We start from the raw sequence: 26,496 nt of genomic DNA, 5'->3' as shown, positions 1-26,496 counted from the left end.
AAATTAGTTTTCAATTCAGATTTAAAAGTGCATAGCTCCAGTGGCTTCCTGATATCCCAAGGAAGAGCGGTCCAGACGGCCGCCGAAGTGCGTCTGAAAGCACGCGATGCAGTGACCATCCTTCTTCGATGGCCAGCCAAAAGCTTTACCTCGTGTCCAGTAGCCTATTTGCAAACGGTGTCACTCTCATTTCCTGTAGGCGTTCACAAATCCGACCTTCTCACGTATCCACGTATACCTCGGTTTTCTCGAGTCGGATACGCGACGTTGTACTGTACCTGGAAGAAAAAAAAAACTTGTATCTGCAGCGGCATGGCACACTCGTGCACCTGCGGATATGTTCATGCTTGTTTCTTGTTTTCCCAATGCTTCCTCGCCGTGTCCAGAAACAAAGACTTGAGGCACAGGTGAGTGCCCTGCTCGCATGTGCTTCTGTGTAACGAGGCTCGTGTGTTTGCACGTAACGGATTTTGCACGTTTTGCGGTGTGGCTTTGCAACATCCATACGTATCTGTGTACGTTGAGCTTCTTCCGCACCGTACGTAGCCAACCTCGCTAATCGGAGGTGCGAATGTACAATGGGGTTCGCGCGGTGCGGTGCCGGATAGGCCGCGGCTAATGAGGGCGACGATACCGGCACGTCGTCGTCTTCTCAAAGTCCAGGAGTCCCGTTATTTTGCACTCGAGTCCGACGCTGGAATTTCCTCTAGGGTCCTCGACCTGCCGCAGACTGACGCTGGGCCTGCGCTCCTCCCCTGCTTTCTTTCAGCAACAACCCGTCGCACCGCTACTACCTGGCCGTGGACCCCGTGTCGGGCTGGCTCTACGTGTCGGACACCAACAGCCGGCGCCTGTACCGCGTGCGCTCGCTCACGGGCAGGGTGGGCGATCTGACGTCCAACGGGGAGGTGGTCGCCGGCACCGGCGAACAGTGCCTGCCGCTCGACGAGACGCGCTGCGGCGACGGCGGACGGGCGGTCAACGCCTCGCTCACCAACCCCCGCGGTACTCGCCGCAACGGCGCACTCTCACCGCCGGCACACTGCCTCCTCACCGTACCGTGTTGTGTAAGGGACTTTGTACTGTACTCTGTGTGTGTGTGTGTAATCGTGTGACAAAGGTTGTTGGGCCTGGTGCTGGCCACCCACCCCCTCGCGTGCCGTGCCAGCCTTCATAGGTGTTCACTAACAGCACTTGCCCTAACAGTCTGTTGAGGCTATACGAGGGATATTTGTCTTGTGCGTGTACCCATGTACACATGGTAGTGTAGTGCTTAGCACGCAACATTACGAACCCGGCGACCCGACTTTGATTCCTGCTCACGACCACCACCAATGACGATTATCTTAACCGGTCCTGGGCCCCCCGAGGTTAACTCGGCCTCAAATGAGTACCTGGTGCGGTGTGTAAACATCGCCACTGGGGAGACAAAGGCTGTCGGGTGTGGTGCTGGCCACCCAACCCCTCGTGTGCTGTGCCGGACTTCACAGGTTCCCGCTAACAACACTTGCTACTACTGTCTGTTAAGGCTATACTGGGGATCTTTGTCTTGCGTACTCGTGTAGGCCGCTGAACGATACTTTGTAATTGTTAGCTTGCTTGCTCACATGCCACGGCTGCCAGATGATCTTCCACTTGTGTGAGCCGTAGAGAGCACTTTGCCTCGTCTTTTACACTGAATTGCAAGGTCTAGCGTGGTAAGAATTACACCACTGTGTTTATTACTCTGGACATTCCTGTACGTGTGGCAAACTGCGCACCATGATTTAATAATCTGGTGACCATGTCGATATCGTAACTTAAATGACCAAGACTCTGAGGTGCGGGACCCAAGCTCTCAGTGTCACTCAAAAGCCTGGCGATAGAGGGTGGGGTCTGGAAGTAGGCATCGATTGAACGTTGTGAATTTGAACGGCGTTGCTCCGTGTAAGATCCCGCGAATCAATTGGCAAATGAAAGTAGGCCAACGGAGGCGCCTACAGATGGGATGGGGACAAGAGGCAAGGCAGTCATGTTATCAAGAAGAAAGGGCTGCGATGGCTAGGACACCTACTTTAAGGAGTTACCACGAGCACTGGTGGGACGGAAACAAACGCAAGGCAAAGTGAAAAGAGGACTGATCGGAAGACGGAGTAGAGAGAGACTCTGGCCGCTTAGACAGAGACTCCATGCGCTTTGGGACCTTGATGGGTTAGAGTGATGGGGGGTTATGGATAGCAGCACTCTGCTTCGACGAAGATTGCCTGCAATGTAAAGGAGCAACAGATTTCATCTGAGCTCAACGCGACTTGGTAATGTACCACGTGTGCACGGGCTTGTCTCACTTTGAATGTGCCGTGGTACATTCAGAGCCAGCGGAGTACTTGCCATATGTTCGAATGTATGTGTTTGCATCTGCATTTTGTGTTATTTCCTGCTCTTGTTAGTTTTCCTTAATATTCCTGCAATCTAGCTGTAATTATTACCCACGCTGAAGCAAAAAAAAACATTGGCTGAACTGAAGCGATTCCCAGCCAGAACCAACGCTATTAGCTTGAGATGTCTGAGCTGGTCCTGGGCCCCACTCACCAACCCATACTGACCAGCGTGGTGAAGTATGGTCAATCAACCTTCACGATTAAATAGCACGAGGAGACATTCACCCAGGAGCTGATTGACAATGAAACCAAAACCGTTTATCACAAATATATTTTACGATTACTTTGGCTCTCTGACATGACCAGACTCACACAAAACATGAATGTAGCTTCCACCGGCGTGTTTATGTTTCCCAAAGTTGTTTTCACCGTAACGTTTTTGCTACGTATCAGTACATGTAAATGTTCAATTTCAATTCTGGACCGTTTTGATGTTTGATACCGAGAGCGATAGATCTGGCCCTTCCACTCTGTGGGAAGATGGCATTTCATGTCAAACGAGAAAAAAAAACTAAAGAAAAACCACCCACACAACTGAAAAACCGGGTCTTCCCACTGGAGTGCTGAGCACCCACACCTACTCTGCCCCTACCTCTTTCCTCCCTCCGCCTTTGTCTGCCGCTGCTTTAGGGGTGAGACACTGAACGCAGGAAATTCCTTTCGTTAGCCCTCTCTGCCATCTCGACGTAAATTCCCGCATCTCCGGGATTGTGGGCAAGTGGCCTTCGGACCATGCGTGTGACGGCCCCCGGCACACTGTGTTGCAACGGTATCATTGTGGCCGAAAGTGATTTGCCATCGTAGATTAGCACGGTTGGCTACGTACGTGCATGGAATTATACACCACCATCATCATCAGCCATGATCAATCCGCTGCTGGATGAAGGCCTTCCCATAAACCGCCTGCATCTCTCATGATCCTGCGGTATAATAAAAAAGATGTAGATTCCCCCCCCCCCCCCGTAGCCTTAACAGACTCTTGGGGCAAGTGCAGTTAGCGAGCACTGATGAAGGGCAGCACGGCACACGAAGGGGTGGGTGATTAGCACCACACCCGGGGCCTGTTTGTCTTCCCAGTGCTGATGTTCACACACCAAAGCAGCATTTAATGCTCAGTCGACTTAGGGGAGGTCCAGGACCGGTTTACATTTTCTCCATTGTCATTGGTCGTGAACTGGAATCGAACCTGGGTGGGTGGGTTTACGGTGCAGTGCACTGACCACTAAACTACTGCTCCCCGTATAGTATAGCAAAACCACGTAGCCACCTAACGGACAAGCTGATTTCATAGCTCCATCTCCTCAGTAGGCGGCGGAGCCGTTGGAAGCGTTTCAATTCCTCGGCTGCCATTCTATCGTCGTCCTTGACCCATCGGCCTTCATCTCTATTTGTGACGCATCTGGCCCGAGCCCATCTGACCTTCTCAACAGTCTACCCGATGTCATTTCTGGAATAATTCATCGGCCAGCAAAAAAATATATGTTGGGGAAGCGTTAATTGTGCGTTCAAAAAAAACTGAATGTGCCATTGTTATCACGGTCACATTCAGAAAACATATTTTCTCCAAATCCAATCAAACTTCAACTTAACCATCCATTCAGTAATGTTTTTTTTTTTCCAATCTTCCATTGCAACGCACTAATGGCTGTTTCATGCTAAAAAAAAATTACGATCTATAAAACCTGCGTGTTTGTGCTTCTTCAGCAGGGTGTTTAATTTTTGAATTTGTATGCTTATCTCTGCGGAGCTTGCATTTATATCATTTCTTTTTCCACCATTTATAAATATTCATGTTTGTGGATTAGGCCGCCGTTAATTAAATATACCGTGCTTTGTTTGTGCTTTTGTTTCGTTGGAAGCTACTCTATACATGAGGTTTTTTTCCTGAAATTATTTTTTTAATCCGATATAATTCCACGGAGTGGTGCATCACATGTGACGCAATAGTCTCAAATCATCCTCATATTATTCCTTTGGGGAAAAAAATTACCAAACTTATTTCATCGTAGGATTGTGAGAGATGGTGCCAGCTTGGGGAGGGGGAGAGGCCTTCATCCAGCAGTGAAACAGAAAAATCAGTCACCTACTCTTTTACATTCTCAATCTTCTACAGCATCATTTCAATTACCATTCGTTTTATAAAGAGCCAGAGGAAGTGGTTATATCCGGCTCGCTGTCCGGAATCGCACTTGCTCACAACGCTCGACTACGCAAGCCTTGGAGCGGCGCGCGCACTCCATCCACGTCACGCCAAGGCTGCCTGCCACTGCCTCGCGCTCGCTCTCGGCATCGACAGAGGAAATGCGCGGAAGCGCCGACGGCTGCTTAGATTTCATTGCGACGACCGTGTAAAGAGAACGCGCTTTGACGCGAAACTGGAGGGGTAATCTCATGCGCGCAAAGGCATTAGCCCTCAGGTGCGTGCGTGCACGTGTACGTATCCATGCACCGGCTCCGTATCAATCCACCGCTGGATGAGAAGGTTCCTCACCACGGCATTGCCGGGTCACAAGGATTGTTTGACCATACTTCACCGTGCTGCTCAGTTAGAGCTGGTGAACGTGGAGCTCAAGGCTGGTTTGCGTATCCCTCGCCACGAATGTTACCCGTGGCCAGTAACTGAACTTTGGTTGTTGGGTTTGTAGCACAGCATGGTAACCGTGCTCCATCACTCTACCCAATTCTCAGGTTGAACAGATTTATTATGTGAACACATTCTGAAGTCATCTTCCCGAGATGAAAACCGTCGGACACAATATTTGCAGCTCCTGAAAATAATAATATTAAATAATAATTCTGTTACAAGACTGACTTGTGTGAGCCATGCGTTTTGATCTCTCTCTCCATCTGCCTTTGTTCCCGGTGTGCCGTCGGTGCAGGTGTGGCAGTGGATAAGCATGGCATCATTTACTTTGTGGACGGGACGATGATCCGGAGAATCGACGAGAATGGTATTATCTCGACGCTCATCGGCTCCAATAACTTAGCCTCCGTGCGACCGCTAAGCTGTGACTTCACCCTCGACATCAATCAGGTCTGAAGCTCTCCCTCCTTCCCCTCTTGCCGAGCGTGAATAGTGGCACGGTTTGAATTTAACCCTTGTCAGTTGATTTATTATTGCAACTATAAATCAAGATTTCAGCCAGTGTTGCCAAGCAGTTAATTGGGTTTTTTTTTTATCAACGTTAGAATTACACCATTACAGGTTTGTACCGTGGGTGCTAACTTATTTATTTTGTTGAATATGTGTGGTGTATTTTAATATTTTACGAGTTTTTAGCATTTTGTAGATCCATTGCTGGTTGAAGGCCTCCCCATGCTGTTGCTACTGGTGGGGGTTGTTTAGCCATACTTCACCATACTGGCCAATACAAGTTGGTCAAGAGGTTTTGCCCACCACTGGTTCAGATATAATTTGACACTAATGTTAGCCGTGGTCGAAAATTTAACTCACATCCTAGGGATTCTTGTACTATGCACTAACCACTTTGCCACCACTCCCCCGGTATCATACATATCTACAAAATCCTAATTATTGAGGTTACCATCATGTTAATTTGCTGGAACACATTATGTGTGTTTGACAGAAAGAATTTGCTCTTCCCTTTGTTAAGTTGTAGCACATCCTCAACAAATGCTCAGATATAATTGGTTCAGAGTCCACAACATTTTTTTATTTTATCTCCATCTGGAATTGAATTACGAGGTTGAGACACCAAATTTCAATTTAAGGGCCAAGGTTAAGGACACGCGGCATCTAACATGAGCACAATGAGTGAAGTCACCATCGCACTTGGAAGTTTTTGGAACAAAGATGGCTTTTCCATTATCGCAACCACACAAAGCATTAATTTACGTAAATTACCCTGTAAATGTGTATATATACACGTGTTTATATATATACACACATATATATACATGGGGAGTGGTAGTGTATTGGTTCGCACACAGTGCCACAAACCCGGCTGTCCGAGTTTGATTCCCAGCCATGTTTAACATCAGTGGTGATTATCTGAGCAGGTCATGGGCCTCTGCTACGTCAACTCGGCCTTAAATGAGTACCTGGTGCGTTGTGTAAATATCAATACTCGGGAGACAAAGGCGGTTGGTCGGTCGGGCATTGTGGTTGCCACAAAACCCCCTCGTGCATTGTGCCTTCATAGGTGCTTGCTGACAGCACTGGCCCCAAACAGCCCGTTAAAGGCTACGATGGGGTGCTACGATCTTTGATTTGACATCATTACATGGGTTTTCAGGTGTTTCCAATACCACCCCGTAAACTTTCAGCAATGATCTTTCATTATATTGCCGTTGTCTGGAAAAAAAAAGTGAAGGTTAAACTCGCATTGATAACACTAATTCAACCAAAGACTTTACCACTTAACAACAGTTATGGGCAGTTTCTAACAGAAAGAAGAAGAAAAACGCAGACTTTGTATTGCTATGATTTTTATTCCGAACAAAGCGCTCACTTTTGGCAGGGGTGGACAAACGAGAGGGGCTTTGAGAGTTGCACGCAGCTGATGGACCCCAAATATATTCCCACTCGTGGACACCTCGGTGTTGTTGTGTTCACTTGGCACAACATGTGAGCATAGCGAAATCGTGCCAGGGCCGCTGACAGCTCAAGACACACTTCTTTATCGTTTTATCATATTCTCCAACGCGCAACACTCGCCAAAGTCATCACTTGGCCCATTAATAGGCATCAGTACCCATGAGTGCCTGCATTTATTATATATATGTGAATTTTTTTTTAAATGTGCAATTTTTTTTAATTGCTAGAATCGTGGCTATCTTTATCCCCGCTGCTTCTCGTGTCTGGGAGCGGGTGTGCAGGACGTCCACTTTACCCAGCCGGTCCGGGAACACGACTACTTCACCACCACTGGTGGCGGCTTAATGATGTTCTTGTAGTGGGTGTGAAAACAAATTAATTTGATCACAAAAACAACACCAGTAATGTATGCCGTATGAACGAAAAATTCCACGACTGCCCATGTTTCTTTGGCCTGTTCTTTCACGTCCTGTCAGTTTGCAATGCCTATGACCATGGCTGACCTTAATTGTCCGTGATCTACATAATGCTCTGTGTAATAGTGTGTGTGTACTCACCCTTATGGGGAGCGGTGGAGCAGAGGTTAGCTCTTTGCGCTACGAACCCTGCGACCCCAGTGACGATTATCAGAACCAGTCCTGGGGCCTCCCCTAGATCGACTCAGCCTCAAATGAGTACCTGCTACGTAGTGTAGCAGGTACGCCCGGCAGCCTTTGCCTTCACCACTATGAAGGCAAAGGCTGCCGGGCGTGGTGCTGGCGACACCACCCCATCGTGTGCCGTGCCGGTTTTTATAGGTGTTACTCGCTAACAGCACTTGCCCCCAAAAGTCTGTTGAGGCTATACGCGGGGGATCTTTTTTTGTGTGTGTGTGTGAACGGTTGCCATGTGAGGATTGCATATACACGCTTCGACTCGCCGTTACGCACCTAATGGACACGGCGACGGTTGAACGGGGGAAGCGCCTCTGTTGTGGCTGTGAGGCCGGCGTGTGAACCCAATATACACTCCAGCCATTTACGAAAAAAAGTCCCTTCTTGCGCATGCCACTCGAGGCACGTATCGTGAGCTTTAAGCCTTTTCCCTTTCGGATAACGACGTGTACATCATAGGTTTTTCTTCTGATTCAATTCCGATTGCATACGTGTTTAGAGGAGTAGTCAACACGTGTATGGCATCGGAATGGAAGAGATTCGGCACGGAATCGAATCGATCCTGAACTGAATTGAAAGTAAAAGGCTACGCGGAAGGGCGTGTGTGGCACAGTTTGGCGCCAACTATCGTAGAGTGCGGTCGTGTCGATACGGTTTTCTGCGGTGAGTACTGAACAATGTCTTTAAAAACAACAGCGCTATGCCGCTCGCGCGTTCTGAGATTCAGCTGTGGACGGGACACCCACCCTGCAACTTGCAAACGTCTCGGAACGGGAAAGGGTTAAGAGTCGATTTTTTATCGATCAACGCCTCGTTCCGCACACGCGCAAGAGCGGTGGCGCAGTGATGAGCACGCTCTGTATCATAAACCCGACGAACCCGAGTTCGTTTCCGAGCCACAGCGAACATCAGCGGCGCGTGATTTCTGGACAGTTCCTGGGCCCTCCCCTTCACCAACCTGCCACTGATCGCCGTGGTTTCCACCCTTGCTTATGATGATGGCAATATGTTCAGGAGCTGAATGCCAATGTCGAGGTCTACTAACCACGAGAGGATTGCAGTCGAGTGTTTGTGTAGTTTAGTTTACTCCGTTGAAGGAGTGCAGACGACAGTGGTTAACTTATACTGTACAGTCCATCACCGTGGTGAGGTATGGTCAAACAACCTCCACGTATGGCACATCACAGGAAGCCTTCATTCAACAGTGGCTTGTCAGCGGGCTAAACATGAGTTTTTTTAATACAGCCTGTGATTTAAACATTTAAACTTGTTATAACTTTGGTTTGCTGAATATCCTATATTAACGTGAAACATTTCACAATAGTTCAGCAATTTCCGTACTCACAGCTCTTAATGAGCACTCTTTTAAAGTGCTCAGAGCTGTCAGACAGCTCAGAGCTGTAATAAGTTTCTAAATTCAACTTGAACTTGCTTGAAGAGGTCCCCTGGAGGTTTGGCTCTGCCCGTGATCGTGTGAAATCTGACTTGCGTTGGTAACTGTGGTGGTGGTTGTGGTGGCGGCAGGCCCCGCACTTAACGCCTTTCCACGCGTTGTTCACGAGGACCTGGTTTAAACGTTTACGGGCAACGAGCCGCGTCAGAAAACGTTACTTGAGCCCTGCTTACGAAGCCATTAGCGACGCCATTACCACCGCAATCACCGTTGCCACTGGGACCATCAACACTTCCTCCGTCAACAACGCCAGTACCGCTAATGCCACCGGTGGTACCATTAACGCCATTAAATGCCACGGCCCAGATTGGCATTGCAAAAGGAAGCACTGTTTCCCGCATCTCGGTGGGCTTTATTATTTAATGTGGTTAAAATGAAGGCCACCGACTGACTGTTGCCATTGTAGTTTTGCTTGGGCACGGAACGTGGGAATCTGTATCAATGCAATGTTGAATCATGATCGATTGAAGATTAAAGAGATTTTGTATGCCACCTCCTACAATTTCTCACCCTGTCGCAAGAGCGTGCGCGTGCACCCGTCTCGAATATTTGACGCATTACAAGATAATCCGGCGTAATTAACCCCAGAGCCGCCTTTTTGGGTAGTGAACAAAAAGAAACGTACTGCAGCCAATCAAAATGTTGTAAAGAATATTTAAAAATGTAATCGCATACTTAAAATATGCTACACATTCTCTTTGGTTCTTTCGGTAAAGTCACGTAGGTAAAAAAATAAAAATGTAATAAAATCAAACTTAAATTTAAAACAACAAAATTTATTTTTTTTCATTTTTGTTTGATCTTATTTAAATTTGTATTTATTTTTTACCTACGTGACTTTACCAAAAGAACCAAGGAGTATGGATCCTTGCAGTCACGAAAACTTCAAATCTAGAATGCTATACATTATCTGATAATAATAATAATAATCACAATAATAACAACAAATGTTCAACAATTATTGATTATATGAAAGGACTTTAATCTGAATTATCCTTGATCACAACTTAAATTGGTGCACCATGGAGCCCTTTGTGCTCTCTATTTAAATGGGAGTAATAGTATGCCCCGCACCTCCGATTAGCACGGTTGGCTACGTATGGCGCGGAAGAAGTTCAACGGTACATACATGCCGCACGGAACGTGTGCATTTACAGCGATCGCTGAATGGGTGCTGCTGTGGTGCAGGGGTTAGTAGACAAAACTTACAATCATCGGTTTGTTTCGATCTCCTATGGCAGAAGTTTTCATGCAATGCTGCAAGTCTCTCAGAGCAGCCCCCCCACCACCCACCACCCACTTCTGTCCACCCACCCAGCAGTGTAAATGGGTGGAACACAGTTCATCGATCGGTAGGTCCGGTGTCGTGGGGTAAAATGTGGGTTCTCCCAAGCTCTTCCAAGATGTACGGCCGTCCTTGCCGAGCAGGCCAATAACCCTGGAGAGGAAATGCTCTGCATAGCTCCCACCCCGTGGGAGGGCCTTCCGAAAGTAATGGCGAGCGCGGGCAATTTCAGGCCTGCACCTCCACCTTTACTTGTTTTGAACAACGACAAGCGAAAGTTCAGTCGTCATCTAAAACCTTGCCGCAACGCGAGTCTCTCTCCGTGCTCCACAGGTGCAGCTCGGATGGCCGACAGCCCTGGCCGTCAGCCCGCTGGACAACTCGCTGTACATCCTGGACAACAACATCGTCCTGCAGGTCCTGCAGAGCCAGCAGGTGCGCGTGGTGGCCGGCAGGCCCATGCACTGCCCGCTGCCGCCGGCGGAGCACCAGGGCGGCGGGCGGCTGGCGACGCACGCAGTGCTGCTGGCGCCCACGGCCATTGCCGTGTCGCACTCGGGCACGCTGTACGTCGCCGAGACGGACGAGCGCAAGATCCACCTGGTGTGGCGCGTGACGAGCGACGGGGAGATATCGCCGCTCGCCGGCGCCGCCTCCGAGTGCGACTGCAAGAGCGACGTGAGCTGCGATTGCTTCGCGGGCGACGACGGCTACGCCAAGGACGCCCGGCTGAACGCGCCGTCCTCGCTGGCGGTGTGCCCCGACGGCGTCGTGTTCGTCGCCGACCTGGCGAACATCCGCATCCGGGCCGTGAGGCCCAACCGGCCCACCCTCAACGTCGCGGGCCAGTACGAGATCGCGTCGACCGAGGACCAGGAGCTGTACGTCTTCAACCGGGACGGCAACCACCTGCACACGCTGAGCCTCGTCAGCGGAGAGTTCCTCTACAACTTCTCATACAGCGGCGACCGCGACCTGGTCACCGTCAGCGGCGGCAGCGGCGCGCTGCTGAAAGTCCGCCGGGACTCCACGGGGATGCCCCTGCGCCTCGTCGTGGACGACTCGCTCATCCTCTCGCTCACGCTCAATGCCAACTCGGGGCTCAAGAGCGTCTCCTCGCAGGGGGCCGAGCTGGCCTTCCTCACGTACCACAGCGGCGGCGGGCTGCTCGCCACCAAGAGCGACGAGAACGGGTGGACCACCTTCTACCAGTGAGCGCTCTGAGCCAACGCGCGTCGAGCAGGCGAAGGGGGGGAGTGGGCGGCGAGCGCTTGCACAATGCGGCCAGCAACGCTGCCGCGACTGTGCCGCTCTACCGCTCTGCCAGGGTGCTTTCAGGGTCGTGCCTCGTATTTGTTTCGCTTGCCCGCCGACGTTTTGCTCCACGCGCCGCGAGCTTCAGTCGGGCTGCCGCCCGCGTCGCGCCGAGCATCGCTCGTCGCGGCTAGACGGAACGCGTCGGGACGGCTAAATGGCGGCGATGTCTCGGCGGTGTGGCGTGGCGGGGTTGGCACGGTTCCTTGGCTCGGCTCCAGCAGGGCTCTGGGTTGGGATGAGATATGACTCCAAGTCCTCTGAGCTGCTGCGGAATTTCAGCAAGCGCGCCTGTGAAATGCAAATCCTTAACCCTCGTCCTGTTCTCGAAGTGCCGTTGCCAAACGTTGAATCGTTTGAACAACACCGAACGACCTGTATGCCCCCCCCCCACTTTTACTTTGTTTTTTTTTATACAGATATGACGTGGATGGTCGACTGACGAATGTGACCTTCCCGTCGGGCCTGGTGAAGTCGCTCAACGGAGACGCGAGGGATGCCCTGCGCGTGGTGCAGACGTCCAGCCAGGACGAGGACGTCACCATCACCACCAACCTCTCCACCGTGAAGACCTACTACAGCCTGCTGCAGGGTCCAGCCAAAACATCTTTTGTCTTTTCCCCTTTGCTGGGTGGGCATTGGCCTGAATAATAATTATTGCCCCTAAGCCGTCACCCTCTCAGAGTGTAAACAGATTGTCCCTTTATAAGAGTATCGTGGTCATCCTTCGATCCCTCCTCTGGCTCCCGTTTCAATCACACTCGCCATCCTCAAGCTTCTGTATGGACTCCCCTTCTCTGGCTATCCGCACGGCTGAGATAATCACCATATCCGTATTATCGTCCAGGCTCAAGACTCGTCTCTTCTGCCTGTTACTGCCGTGTCTTTAATTTGCACAACAATAACGCCGCCCGTAATGTTCATCGCCACACTCTGTCCAACTTGTAACAATCTATCTCCTCATTTCTGTCTGTGAAATAAATAAGATAAGATTTTTTTAAATCTCTAGATATGCATGTTTCCCCCTATTTGTACACCATCTTGAGATGCAGTCATATTCAAATGCTTTCAGTTGTAATTAAAATTTCATCAACATCATCTTCACGGGGTCCTCACAATCTTCGTAAATTCCTATTACAGTTGCTGGAGCTGACAAGCACATCAGCCACGGTTCTGATAACCTTGCACTTAGCCGGCCCCCTTTTACTCCCGGACCTTTCCAATCAATCAAGGGCACCTCCCTTGTTACCGCACCTGATTAACCTAAATTATAATTGACCTATTCAAATGTAAAAAAAATATATTATTCCCTGGCGATGTTGACTTGGTTTATTTATTTCATTTGTGTATTTCCCTTCCCACCACCCTGAATGATTTTCAAGTTTTAATTGGGGCGCCACGGTGCCGAGATGTTAGCTACCTCGCCTGGTATACTGAAGGTCGTAGGTTCACTCCCGACTCTGATGCCTGCATATTTGGAGTTTGCGTGTTCTCCACGTGGTCGCATGGATGTTTCTACCGGGTCCTCCGGTTTTTTCCCTCCACATTTAAAAACGTGCGTTTGGAGTATTTGGCTGCTGCTGCTGCTATAAACTTCCACGCAATAAACCACTTCGTTGAGCTATCAATTGTGGCCAGGTCGCTTCTTGTTCGATTAAATTATTGACGCGGAAGATTAAAAGAAACCCTCCCTGTTCGCTGCCGGTCCCGGCGGAGAATTCACGTGCCGCTCGTTTCCGTCGCGCTCCCCCCGTCCCGTGCAGACCAGAGCAAGAACGCGTATGCGGTGGGCCACGACGGCTCGCTGCAGGTGGCGTACGCCAGCGGGCTGCAGCTGGGCCTGCACACCGAGCCGCACGTGGTGGCCGGCCCCGCCAGCCCCGCAGCCGTCCGCCTCAACATCAGCCTGCCCATGGAGGGCGGCGTGAGCATGCTCGAGTGGCGCCTGCGCAAGGAGCAGGCGCGGGGCAACGTCACCGTCTACGGGCGCAAGCTGCGGGTGCGCACCAGAGGGGGAGACGCACGCAGACACGCACACAGACACGCACACAGACACCCACACACGCACACAGACACCCACACACGCACACAGACACCCACACACGCACACAGACACCCACACACGCACACAGACACCCACACAGACACCCACACACGCACACAGACACCCACACACGCACACAGACACCCACACACGCACACAGACACCCACACACGCACACAGACACCCACACACGCACACAGACACCCACACAGACACGCACACAGACACCCACACACGCACACAGACACCCACACACGCACACAGACACCCACACACGCACACAGACACCCACACACGCACACAGACACCCACACACGCACACAGACACCCACACACACACACACACAGACACCCACACACGCACGATCTCCGCACCCCCCCCCCCCCCCCCCCACGTTTCGTACCGCCCGGAGTTTATTGGCCGGAGTGGTAAACAAAATGTTACAAAAGAGATGTCCCGGTTCTTTAGCCCTTCGATAGCGCTGTCTATGAGCTGGTGGACCACATTGGTGTCAGCGCGCAGCGGCCTTGATGGACAGCATTTGACGATGCTTTGATGAAGGTAAAGGCGCAGTCCTGCAATTTTCTGCTCAACGCCACTGCTGGCGTAAGGGCCTCTGCTAGAGTGAGGCCTTAGTGAGCCCTTCCAGAGGGTTCTTTGTTCTGCTGTTCCACAATGGCCAGACATTACCCTGCCTTTACGCCGCTGCACGCGAGAGGAGCCCTTCCTCGATGCCATTTGAGCAGGGAATCACTTTGTCTCTTGAACTGTGGTGAATACACTGATGGGTCCAGTGTGCTAAGCATTACAACGGTCACAGTTGACTACCACCTGTGACGAAGGAAGAACAGCATGCAAACGTACGTACGTGTTGGAGAGTAAACACACAACAACACAACTCGTAATGAATTGGCATGTTTTGTTAACGTGACAAACCCTACTAATTGGCTGCGTTGGGTGGTGGCACGTTTAACGAAACATTCATATTTACGCGATATAACCCAAAAAAAAAACCTCTCATGGATAATATTGGTCGCGGAACGCCTACGGCGATGTTTTTACACACCGTGCGGAGCCAGCCGTGCTCATCGGCAGTGCGGGGAGAAGGACAAACGCGGGTAACCACGGCGTAAGAAGTCGGCCGCTGACGCACCCGTCCCACCCACCACCGCGCGGGCGCGCAGGTGAACGGCAGGAACATCCTGTCGATGGACTTCAACCGGCAGACGCGCACCGAGAAGATCAACGACGACCACCGCAAGTTCACGCTGCGCGTCGTCTACAACCAGCTGGGCCGCCCCACGCTGTGGCAGCCGGACAACAAGCTGACGGCGCTCAACGTGACGTACTCGGCGCGTGGGCGCATGCTCACGTTCCAGCGCGGCTCCATGTCGGAGCGCATCGACTACGACACGGCGGGGCGACTCAAGTCGCGCACGTTCGCCGACGGGCGCACGTGGTCGTACTCGTACCTGGACCGGGTGAGCCGCGGTGGCGAGATGTTAATCGCCTCGCCTGGTGTGCAGGAGGTCGGTCGTGGGTTCGATCCTGACCCTGACGCCTGTTGCATGTCTGGCGGTGACGCTCAAAGCGCCGCACAGATAGATTCAAGGATCTATCTATAGCCTGCCAATGTTATAGTAACCTCGCAGGGGCGGTGCGGTCGGCGTCGTTGATTTGCGAACCCATTCCTGCCTCGCACATCTCTCGCACAGTTTGGGGCCATCCATTTAGTACGTACGCATGGAGGGGGGTTGACCCAAATGCGTGCGCTTGCGTATGGGGGATCTTCTGACAACGTACGTACCCATAGGAAACGCGGGGGGGGGGGGGGTGAAGCCTTGATAACAATTTGTCTACATTGGCCTTCAAATGAGCCACAGGTCAGTTTCTTCAGCTGTCAGACAAGTATTACCGGGATAAGTAGGACTGTGGGAGAGGTGTCACTTGAATGCCACCGTGCCCCTGACTGCTCGCTGTCACGTAGCACAGCAGTGAGTCTGACATAGTCTGGCGGCCTGCTCCATGGATCACACATCCTTCAATCTGGCCTCAAGGTTTTAGCTGCCGCGGTGCTCTCTGTTCATGCTGCTGCTGCCCAGACTTGAGTACTGACACTGCTCTGTACATCGGGCTACTGTTACAGCAGATGTTCAGTCGACGCACTTTATATAGAGACTAGTTCTCCGAGTTTTAATTGTGTGTTTAAGATTATAATAAACGTGTTTTTGAATAACCAGTCAGGATGGATAACACGGTCAAGTATACAGTAACTATACTCTTTGGTTCTATTCGGTAAAGTCACGTAGGTAAAAAATAAAACAACAAAAATCACGACGTTTCGGCCACAATACAAGCGGCCTTCATCAGGTGAAGGGACCAGACTGTCTCGAGGACAGCGCTGGAGTGAAACACAGCCAAGCTCAGACCGCGACCTTTAAGCTGTGTGAGAGTAATTAAGGTGCCATGGCAAAGGAATTTAGCATAATGAAAGGTAGGGAGGGGGTCGACCTTTGCAGGCTGGCGAGGGGGCAAGGTAGAGTCCACATGCTGGTGGTGTGAAAAGGGATTTTAAGCTGCGAAAGTTAGGGGTACCACTACTTGAAAAATATACTTTCCAATGGTTGCTTAATTTGAAACCATCTTCTCGGTTGAAATTGTATCTGTGTTTGTAGATCTGAATTGCCTCGTGAACAAATCTCTGATAAAAACCCGTGGGTTTGCAAAGAACCTTGGTATCGGAGAAAATTATATCGTGATCACCCACAGCATTGTAACAGTGATCAGCTACGGCAGAAGAATTCGTTCTGCTGTGTTTCAAATCTGATTTGTGCTCGCGAATTCGGTCAGAGACATGTCGTTTCGTCTCCCCGATATAGGAATCACCGCAGGTACAACTCAATTTGTAAACCCCGGGGTACTGTAAGTCAGGAATGACATCCTTCACGGATGGGATCAGATCACGAATTTTGTGTACTGTATTGAACCGGACCTGGATCTTGTGTTTGTTTAGAATTTTGGAAATCTTTTTAGTAACGCCTGCTATATATGGTAGTGTGATGGTTTTGACTGGAGTATCAAGTGGTTGTTTCTGTATGGAGGGAGAAACAGCTTGGCGGATGGTATGGTCAGAGTATCCATTCCTTTTGAGGGCCAGGTGTGCATGTTTTAATTCACTGGTCAGGTGGTGTTGGTCCGAAATGCAATGAGCCCTATGGTATAAAGTTTTGATGAGATAATTCTTCTGAGCTGGGTGGTGGTGGGAATCAGGCCTCAAGTAGGAATCCGTGTGGGTGGGTTTCCTGTAGACAGAATGCCCCAACGAGCCATCAGGTCTCCTCTCAAACAGAACATCCAAGAATGGTAGCCTGCTATCCTTCTCCACTTCCATGGTGAATTTGATGGCGGGATGTCTGGAATTGATGTGGTGTAGGAAAAGGTTGTTGATTTTTGTTGTTTTATTTTTTACCTACGTGACTTTACCGAATAGAACCAAAGAGTATGGATCTTTGCAGTCACGAAAGCTTCAAATCTAGAATATACAGTAACTGTTTGTACAAAGCTGTGTAAAGCTAGGCCGGCGTTTGAACCTAACTTAATTTTTTAATGCAGCCAGTGGTGGACTATCTGTTTTCTTAAACAAGTTAATATTATTCATCCTTGATCGTTTCTGCGTGGATTAAATATTGGCCGTTCTATAGGATTCGGGGGGGGGGGGGGGGGTGCGTCAAGCGTACGTACGTAGGTGAGGGGGGGGGGTGTAAAAAGTACACGTGCGTACAGGGAGGGGGGGGGGGTCAAGTTCTGACAGATTGTTGCGTAACCAACTAAATGTATGTCTCCTTTTCCCATGATCCACTGCGGCGCACGAAACTCGTCGTCTTAGTGTGTGCACTAGACGTCTCGTTCGCAGCTGACATCCCACATGCCTGGGCGGTCCGAACGGGAGTTAACATTTAACCCCCCTTCCCCCCCTCACCCCTCCGTGTGCTCTCATCGTCCCCCCAGTCCATGGTGCTGCTCCTGCACAGCCAGAGGCAGTTCATCTTCGAGTTCGACTCGTCGGACCGCCTGGCCTCCGTCACCATGCCGAGCGTCGCGCGGCACACGCTGGCGACTCTGCGCTCGGTCGGCTACTACCGCAACGTGTACACGCCGCCCGAGAGCAACGCCTCCGTCATCCAGGACGTGGGCGAGGACGGGCTGGTGCTGCGCATCGCCTACACGGGCACGGGCCGACGCGTCCACTACAAGTACAAGCAGGCGGGCAAGCTGACCGAGGTGCTGTACGACGGCACGCGCGTTGGCGTCACCTACGACGACCTCACGGGAATGCTGAAGCTGGTGAACCTGCAGGATGGCGGCTACGCGTGCACGCTGCGCTACCGGCACGCGGGGCCGCTCGTCGACAAGCAGATCCTCCGCTTCAACGAGGAAGGGATGGTGAACGCGCGCTTCGACTACAGCTACGACAACGGCTTCCGCGTCACGAGCGTGCAGACGGTCATCAACGAGACGCCGCTGCCCATCGACCTCTACCACTACGACGACATCTCCGGGAAGGTGGAGCAGTTCGGCAAGTTCGCCGTCATCTACTACGACATCAACCAGATCATAACCACGGCCGTCATGACGCTCACGAAACACTTTGACGGCTACGGCCGCGTCAAGGAGGTTCAGTACGAAATCTACCGCTCGCTCATGTACTGGATGGTGCTGCAGTACGACAACCTGGGGCGGGTGTCCAAGCGCGAGCTCAAGGTGGGACCGTACGCCAACACCACCAAGTACACGTACGAGTACGACGCCGACGGCCAGCTGCAGAGCGTGTCCATCAACGAGAAGGTGACGTGGCGGTACAGCTACGACCTGAACGGAAACCTGTACCTGCTGAACCCGGGGAACAGCGCGCGGCTCACCCCGCTGCGGTACGACCTCCGCGATCGCATCAACCGGCTGGGCGACATCCGCTACGTCGCGGACGAGGACGGCTTCCTCAAGCAGCGTGGCTCCGACTCGTTCGAGTACAACTCCAACGGGCAGCTCATCCGCGCCTACAACAAGGCGGTCGGCTGGAGCATCACCTACCGCTACGACGGGCACGGCCGCCGCGTGTCCCGCCGCTCCGGCACCGGCGAGCACCTGCAGTTCTTCTACGCCGACCTGGACTACCCGAGCCGGCTGACGCACATCTACAACCACTCGAGCTCCGAGATCCTGTCGCTGTACTACGACCTGCAGGGCCACCTGTTCGCGGCCGAGTTCAGCGGCGGCGAGGAGTTCTACGTGGCCACGGACGACCTGGGCACCCCGCTGGCCATCTTTAGCAGCTCGGGGCTGGTGGTGCGGCACATGCAGTACACGGCGTACGGCGAGATCTACGTGGACACCAAACCCGACTTCCAGCTGTGCGTGGGGTTCCACGGGGGCCTGTACGACTCACTCACCCGCCTCGTGCACTTTGGCCGGAGGGATTACGACATCCTGTCGGGGCGGTGGACGTCGCCGGACGTCGACGTCTGGAAGGACATTGGCTCCAATCCCAGGCCCTTTAACCTGTACACGTTCAAGAACAACAATCCCGTCGGAGACATGCAGGATGGCATGAAATACGTCACGGGTAACCGAGCCCTTCCCCCCCCCCCCCCCCACGTCTCATTCAAACAAATGTTATAATGGTATTCTTAAATATTTTATTATTTTATTGTTTCCCTTCAACGTGACTTTACCGAAAGAGCTAAGAATATGAAAAATGGTATTCTTGTCCATATTTTTACGTAAGAGTATTAAAGCACGGATTAAAATACGTGTTTATTGAAAGAGTTGGATAATTTTCAGCAGGTTGACATTTGTTTTAAAGAGAACTCTCATAATAATATGAATAAAGGCATGGAACCTAGGTTCGGAAGGCGCAACCTCATCTCCGCAGGACATATTTTTAGGTCTACACATGTAGACACGATTGAATTAGCGACAATTTGCCTAATCCCGTGCACGTACACACAACCTATATGGCCGGCTCCCATTTGACTCCTCCTTCACGCGGACTCCAAATTGACTCCCGGTGCGTAGACGATAAATATTCTGCGACGCCCAGGGTCCAGTTCCTCTATCCCTGCCTCCGCGTCCGTCCGTCCGTCTGTCGTCATCTCTCCCGACGTGTCGTCGATTTGTCCGTCGTATGCCACCTGAGCTTTCTCTCTCTCTCTCCGAGCCGCGGGCATTTCCTGCAAACGCTCTCTTAGAATCCCAAGAATCCTCATGCACGTCTTGCGAGATAGCGCGCACGTGTGCAGAATGATGGAAAGCTGGCTTTTTAAAAATGGCCCGATGTTATCGCAGAGCTCCAGAGAGTTTAAAATCTGCCCGGTGAGCTTAATGCAGTGCCCTATTTTTCATTCCTGAGTCGACGCTCTAGAAAGTTTTCAACGAAATAAATATAATGTTGTATTGTCAAGAAGAAGCAGGGAAAAAGAAAAAACCCATAGCGTGGAAACAATCGCATCTGGACAAAGTCTACGTTTTGTCCGGTCGACCGAGGGCGCTGAAAATGTGCTGTCAAAATGATACTTTTAAAAAGCAATGAACTACTTTTAACATCTGACCTTCATAAGCGTCGCCAAGCTATGTCGGCTAAATGGGGGCTGTTTTCCTCGATGCCCACTTAATAAATGAGATTAACCTACGATGTATTAGAAATGTGCAAAGGTTACTGTGTTTTTTGCTGTGTACATAATTAGGTGCTTAACCAAGTTAGGATGATAATGATCACGATGATGGCTTTCAGTGGTGATTGCAGAGCTAACAATGATGGCTTCGATGATGACAGCTTACCTAAATCACAAGTCCCTTTAATATTATTTCTTACAAAACGCACTCCCCCCTCCCCCCCCCCCCCCCGTATAAAAAAATAGGCCAAAGTTATATGATTTATGGATTTTGTTATTCATTAAGACCAGCTTGCAGCCAGTGTTAATATGCGCGCTGATAGGAACCGGTTACATTCGTGGCAGATGGTAGAATTAAAAAAGCAAAAATGTAGGTAATTACAAGCTTATAATTGATGCAATGCCGTATATCCCCATCGCTCCTGATTAGCCCTGCTAACGCACCTTGTCTGATGGATGCAGATGTGAACAGCTGGCTGCAGACATTTGGATTTCAGCTGCACAACGTGATCCCGGGCTTTGCTAAGCCAAAAGTGAACTCTTACGAGCCGCATTATGAGCTCACTGCCAGCCAGAGGCAGGACACAGCGAGGGTAAGGACTCATTTACAAAAACGTGACTTTGGTAATGCTAATTACATTATCTGTTTTGTGTGTGTGTTTTTTACTGTTGTTATTGTTGTTGTGTGGACTCCTTAACAAAACTTTTAAATCTACAATTCCCAGAGCCTGGGAGGTATATCTCTACACATTTTGTATAATGAGCCCTCCCCACCCACCATTGTTTGTAGACAGCTGTTGCCTGCAACATCAATCAGCCCAGCAGCATTCGTTTAATAGGCCACGTGCTGCTGATGAGAGTCATAAAAGTGAAACCGATCGAGCATCTCTCTGCTCAAACTGCCGGCTGGGCGTGGCGCGCTGCACTGTGTAAACGCGATTCCCGCACACGGCTAACATCGGTGGCGAGTAATATAAAGTAGAGATGATCTCATGTTGCGACCCCCCACTTTCCAATGTTACGGTGATAAAACAAATCCTCGTCTGCTTTTGCCTCCTGCGTTTATCATTTAGTTCGTCTGCACACGCACGCACACACGCAACGTTACTGCCGTGCTGCACTGGTGAGCGTGTGCTGGACTTGCAACCCAGAGGTCACCGTTTCCCTCTCCCAGCAAGGAACAATGGGGGAAAGTTTCTTAGACCACCCCCCTCCTCCATCACCCGTGTCCACTCAGCAGTGTAAATGGGCAACGCCACCGTTAATCAATCAGCAGGTTTGTTTGTGGCGGGATAAATGGTGGGCATTCCCACGTCGTGTATGTATGTGGAACATCGGTTGGCTACGTACGGTTGCGTAAGAAGTTCAACATACGTAGATACATCTTTCGCACCGTACGTAACCAACCGTGCTAATAATGACAGCGTAGAAGAGTTGGCCAATAACCTTTTTAGGTATGTTGTCTAGAGCTGCCTGTAGTGGGGGGAGGCCCTTCTTCCAGCAGTGATGTGAACAAACACTTGCAGGGCTACACCTTTACCATATATATGCATGTTGAACTTCTTTCACGCATCGTACGTAGCTTGACCGTGCTAATCGGAGGTGCGGGGGAAGGACAACAAACTGGACACGAAAACTACACGCAGAGCAATGTCTAACGTGTACCTCGTATTTGTTGCTCGCAAAGGCCGTGTCGTGGGTGGACTGCGGGGTGCACAAGAAACTCAAGGCCTTCACTTCGCTGGAGAGCCTGCCCATGCGTGACAGCCCCGACCGCTCGGCGAGCCGGCACCGGGACGGCCGCGTGTGGTTCACGACGGTGGTGCCCATCCTCGGCAAAGGGGTCATGTTCGCAAACAGCCACGGGCGCATAACCACCGACATCATCAACATCGCGAGCGAGGACAGCCGCAGGGTGGCGGCCATGCTCAACAACTCGCACTACCTGGAGGGGCTGCACTTCACGGTTGAGGGCAAGGAGACGCACCACTTTGTGAAGGTGGGCTCGCCCGAGGGCGACCTGGCCACCCTGGGCCTCACCGGCGGCCGCAAGACTCTGGAGAGCGGCGTCAACGCCAGCGTGTGGCAGTCGACGGCGCTGGTGGCGGGGCGCACGCGCCGCTACACCGACGTGTCGCTGCAGGCGGGCGGCGTGGCGCTGAACGTGCGCTACGGCGGCACGGCGGAGGAGGAGAGGGCGCGCGCGCTCGAGGTGGCGCGGCAGCGCGCCATCTCGCTGGCGTGGGCGCGCGAGCAGGAGCGCGTGCGCGACGGGGACGAGGGCAGCGCGTCGCGCGCCTGGAGCGAGGGCGAGCGGCGCCAGCTGCTTGCCGAGGGGAGGGTCGCCGGCTACGAGGGGTTTTACCTCCTCTCGGCCGAGCAGTACCCGGAGCTGGCCGACAGTCCGGCCAACATCCAGTTCCTGAAGCAGAGCGAGATAGGCCGCAGGTGACAGCCGGGAGAAGATGCCTTCGTTTTCTCTGGTGGACCGGCCTGGGTCTGAAAAAAACAAAAGTTATTTTACCAAAATCTGCTGTGTAGGACAGCAGAGAGAGGCTAACGACTGTCACACTCCTCTGGTATGTATAAAGAGTGCCCTGTTCGTGGGAAGTACATTGCCTTTTGTCTACAGAATAAAATAAAGAAAGGAAGGGGAGGAAAAAAACACCTTTTTTTTTTGCTAAAACAAAAAAAAGGTATGAGCTGTGAAACTCCTTTGCAAGCAGAAACTATTGCACATGAAACGGGACGGAAAATTCCGGTGTATTGTTCTCTCTTTTAATCCATCAAAAAAGAGAGATAAATATTGATTTACGATTGTGGAATCCTGACTATGCCAGGAAATTAATAGGGTTCCCCATCGGCGGGCAGGAAGAGAACCGCATGAGAGAAAAAAAAACTTCATGCAACAACAACAAAAAAAACGAGGAGAAAACTGCTTTTGTGTGAGAAATCATGATAACGGCAGGGGATCGCTTTTCCCGTTTCTGATCATTTCTCCTCTGAGCGGCTTCAAAGCAAAGTCAAAAAGGCAGCATCTTTACACAAGAAGAGCAACAAACTGTGATCAGTGGGAGGTAACGCGAATTTGGTTTCTGAAAAAGAGCAAAAGCAGCAGGAATTGATGTCCTGCCGTCGCCGCACGGAGAATGATGGACTGCGTGTGTCGCACTGTCCCAGAGCCTGTGGTCTTTCTCTCTCTATATATATTTCGTCTGCTGCGTTTGAACAGGCTACGGTGCCCGCGTCGCCTCTAGGGATAGACAGAGCACATGAATGTGTGTATTTTAGATATTTTTTGTTCATATGAACCAAATGTGTTATCCCAACGCCTTAACTTTAATTAGTTGGATTGTGTATTATAAATAACTCGGATTTTAAGAAAGTGTGATGTTAGCACTACACGGGAGCATCACTGCATTGGTCATTAATGCAGCACTTGAGTTGAGAAAATGCGGGCGTATAAAAATAAGTAAATAAAAACATGTCGACTGAACCCTTTGTATAAAAAATTTAACAAGAATAAAAAAAAATGCTACTTTTTTTTTTGCAAGATTTTTTTTAAATGTTTTGAATGCTGCTTAATTTTGTTTCGTTCAGTCAAGAAAGGCAACATTTAGTTACGTTTACTTCAATTCATGTACGTTCACTCTGCGGTGCGCAACATACCCAATATCGAATATTTCTAAAGCGTAGGCTTTTCCCCGTCCGTTTCGAAAGGAAATGCCACTACAGGGGCGGACGTGCAATGGCTGGTGAGGCGAGCTCGCATCAACGCACAATTTCGCTGTCAAAAGATCCCGGAGCACAGCTTTGTCAAGACCCACTCATGAATTCTCAACAGACAAAAGGCAGCCACTGACCGGTTAATGAAGGTGCGATTTGAGCAGTGAAAACCCTTTAACGTTGAGCGAAATCCTTGGCTGTTCACCACCATTTTTTTTACGTACATTTTTAATGGGGGGTTTTCTCACCATTTTTTTTTACTGTTTTTGTGTTCTTAAGTTATTTAGTGACTGTGCAAAGAATAATAATCCGCAAACGTTTATGCTTGTCAATACAGATGTATAAGTTCGCTTTTCTTTTCATGCACATTGACGTTCACATAAATCGGTAACATCTCCCTTATTTTTCTGTAAATAAGACAAAGGTGTCACCCAGTTTAGCCTCTAGACTATAAGGGCAAGTAGCGAGCAGCTATTAATGCTAACACAGCGAAGGAGTGGGTGTAGCAAGCACTGCACCTTTGCGGCGTTAGATCATTTTACCAGGTCTTTACTTTCAGCCGAGTCTGACCATTGTGCACACCTGATCACGAATCGTCCACGTATGATGACTCGAGGGGACCATGTGACCACTGCGGGCAAATTGAGGTGCTACCATTCACCGCGATGCTAAATTAATAATTTGTTAATTGCATTCCCGAATTGCGGCAATTCATTAAATCTCTGCCCGGAGGGCGGTTGGTGGTGGGGGTGAATTGTTCCACCCATCATGATCGTGCACATTCCCACGCTGGTGAATGCCCCCCTTGCCCAGTATGCACAGCCAGCAGGAAACCGCTGTGGTGTAATGGTCAGCGCACACTGGACTTGGCAATCCAGAGGTCCGCCGGTTCAATGTCGTCAGGCAGCAGTGGAGAACAATCTGGTACGTTTCTTAAATCCTGCCCGCCTCTTTCCACCAAAGTTGGCCGATTTGCAGATTGTGTGTGGTGGGGGGAAAAAAAAGTGTGGTGTTCCCATCTCTGCCAAAAGTGTCTGGCCAGGGTAGAAGAGTAGGCCAAATACCCCTCCTCAATCCGAGCTCCCTCTAGTGGAGGTCCTTCTGCCAGCAGAGGTGAAGGCAGTTCCAGGGTTTCGCCTTTACCTTTTTGCATACAGTCTGTGCTATTACACGCTGCGTTCCACAATTATGCGCCTCTCGCAAATACACTTTCATTAAATACCATGCATACACACCAACACGTACACGTGCACACCCACGCTATTGTAACTGTAGCTATGGGGTGGTATCACAGACATCGAATGCCTGCTTGTCAGCTTGCTGCCAACTGCCAAAGACTTTCCCCCCCCACCTCCCCCCCACACACAAAACAGTGGTATTGGAAGGCCCAATGTAATGCTTATTTTAATCCTCGTTTTCAAGATTTTTGTTTTATATCTCGGTGAACCACATCTGTTTTAGAGCGTACAACTGCGCAGTTTTACCGTGATCATATTTAGCTGCATGTTCTATGAACAGCGCCCGAACTCGGGTTGCCCGTGGGTCACAGGGAGCTGGGTCGTCATTCCGTTTTGTCATTGTTGAGCATCGCGACGCATATAACAATTCTACCGTGCTTTTGTGTTGTATACCATCTTCAATTGGTGCTGCATTTATGGACTAACAGTTGATGGGTGGTATTTAACTTTTAGCAAATGCATAGGTTTTGTAAAGGCCTTACACACTGGATTGAATAATGCTTTAATTTTTTGCTACTTTTTAAAGATGTGTTTAGCTTTTTTTTTCTTCTTCTAAAATGATGTTCAAAACACGTTGACGAAGTCTGCGCCCACGTCACGGCTGTATGAAGTAAAAAAGAAAAAAAAACACTGTTTCTAAATGCTTCAGAGTGTGACACTGTGTCGCGTCTCGGGCCGTGGTGTTAACCATTTCGAAATACATTTTACAAAAATTACCACAACGGCAAACAAAACATACTCGATATGAAAAAAAAACGAAAACCAGGTTATGTATGCCTGTGGCATATGAAACAAATGGCAGACATTAGCAGGTGATGAGGTCATTTCTAAATGTAGCCTCGATCGAGGTCATTAAACAGAAAATGCGCTGAAACTTTTTTTGTTGTTGTCCTCTGTCAATTGATTCTCTCCCATCCAAGCCCATCTTACGTAACTTTAAAGCCAGAGAGTGGCTTAATGTACATCATCAACCTTAACAGGATAAAAGCTGTCCATTTTTTAAACTGTCTGTCAGCGAGGCTTTAGAGTGATTCCGGGAAAATATCTGGAATTTAAAATAAATACTCTGAGCGGTCGTGTGCTTTCTAAAGAAAAGAAATATATCCAGGAACTTTTAACATTGTTTGATTTTTAAATGG

The 26,496-nt window shown here is 50.2% G+C and overlaps 1 protein-coding gene across 18 annotated transcripts in view; it reads left to right on the top strand.

Moving 5' to 3' along the window:
• The window catches only part of LOC116952152 (teneurin-4-like), a 430,454-nt gene extending 404,219 nt beyond the window's left edge, over positions 1–26,235 (top strand). For 11 of the 18 annotated variants that reach the window (XM_032971246.2, XM_032971251.2, XM_032971242.2 and 8 more), the window contains 10 exons: positions 387–407; positions 770–1,005; positions 5,297–5,451; positions 10,700–11,577; positions 12,100–12,311; positions 13,444–13,679; positions 14,910–15,206; positions 17,734–19,345; positions 20,856–20,986; positions 22,081–26,235. In XM_032971246.2, coding sequence (XP_032827137.2) covers positions 387–407; positions 770–1,005; positions 5,297–5,451; positions 10,700–11,577; positions 12,100–12,311; positions 13,444–13,679; positions 14,910–15,206; positions 17,734–19,345; positions 20,856–20,986; positions 22,081–22,845 — 4,543 coding nt within the window. In that variant the 3' untranslated portion in view covers positions 22,846–26,235. The remainder of the gene's footprint in view (positions 1–386; positions 408–769; positions 1,006–5,296; positions 5,452–10,699; positions 11,578–12,099; positions 12,312–13,443; positions 13,680–14,909; positions 15,207–17,733; positions 19,346–20,855; positions 20,987–22,080) is intronic. The other 7 variants (XM_032971252.2, XM_032971249.2, XM_076074081.1 and 4 more) reach the window with 3 other exon arrangements.
• Positions 26,236–26,496: the final 261 nt, after the last annotated feature.

The sequence above is a fragment of the Petromyzon marinus genome, chromosome 45 (assembly GCF_048934315.1).
Source record: "Petromyzon marinus isolate PM22_M1 ecotype Great Lakes invasive population chromosome 45, UKy_Petmar_22M1.pri1.0, whole genome shotgun sequence".
In the NCBI taxonomy this organism is placed as follows: Eukaryota; Metazoa; Chordata; class Hyperoartia; order Petromyzontiformes; family Petromyzontidae; genus Petromyzon; species Petromyzon marinus.
The sequence above is the reverse complement of the archived record's forward strand: the minus strand, read 5'-3'. Positions and strand labels throughout refer to the sequence as shown.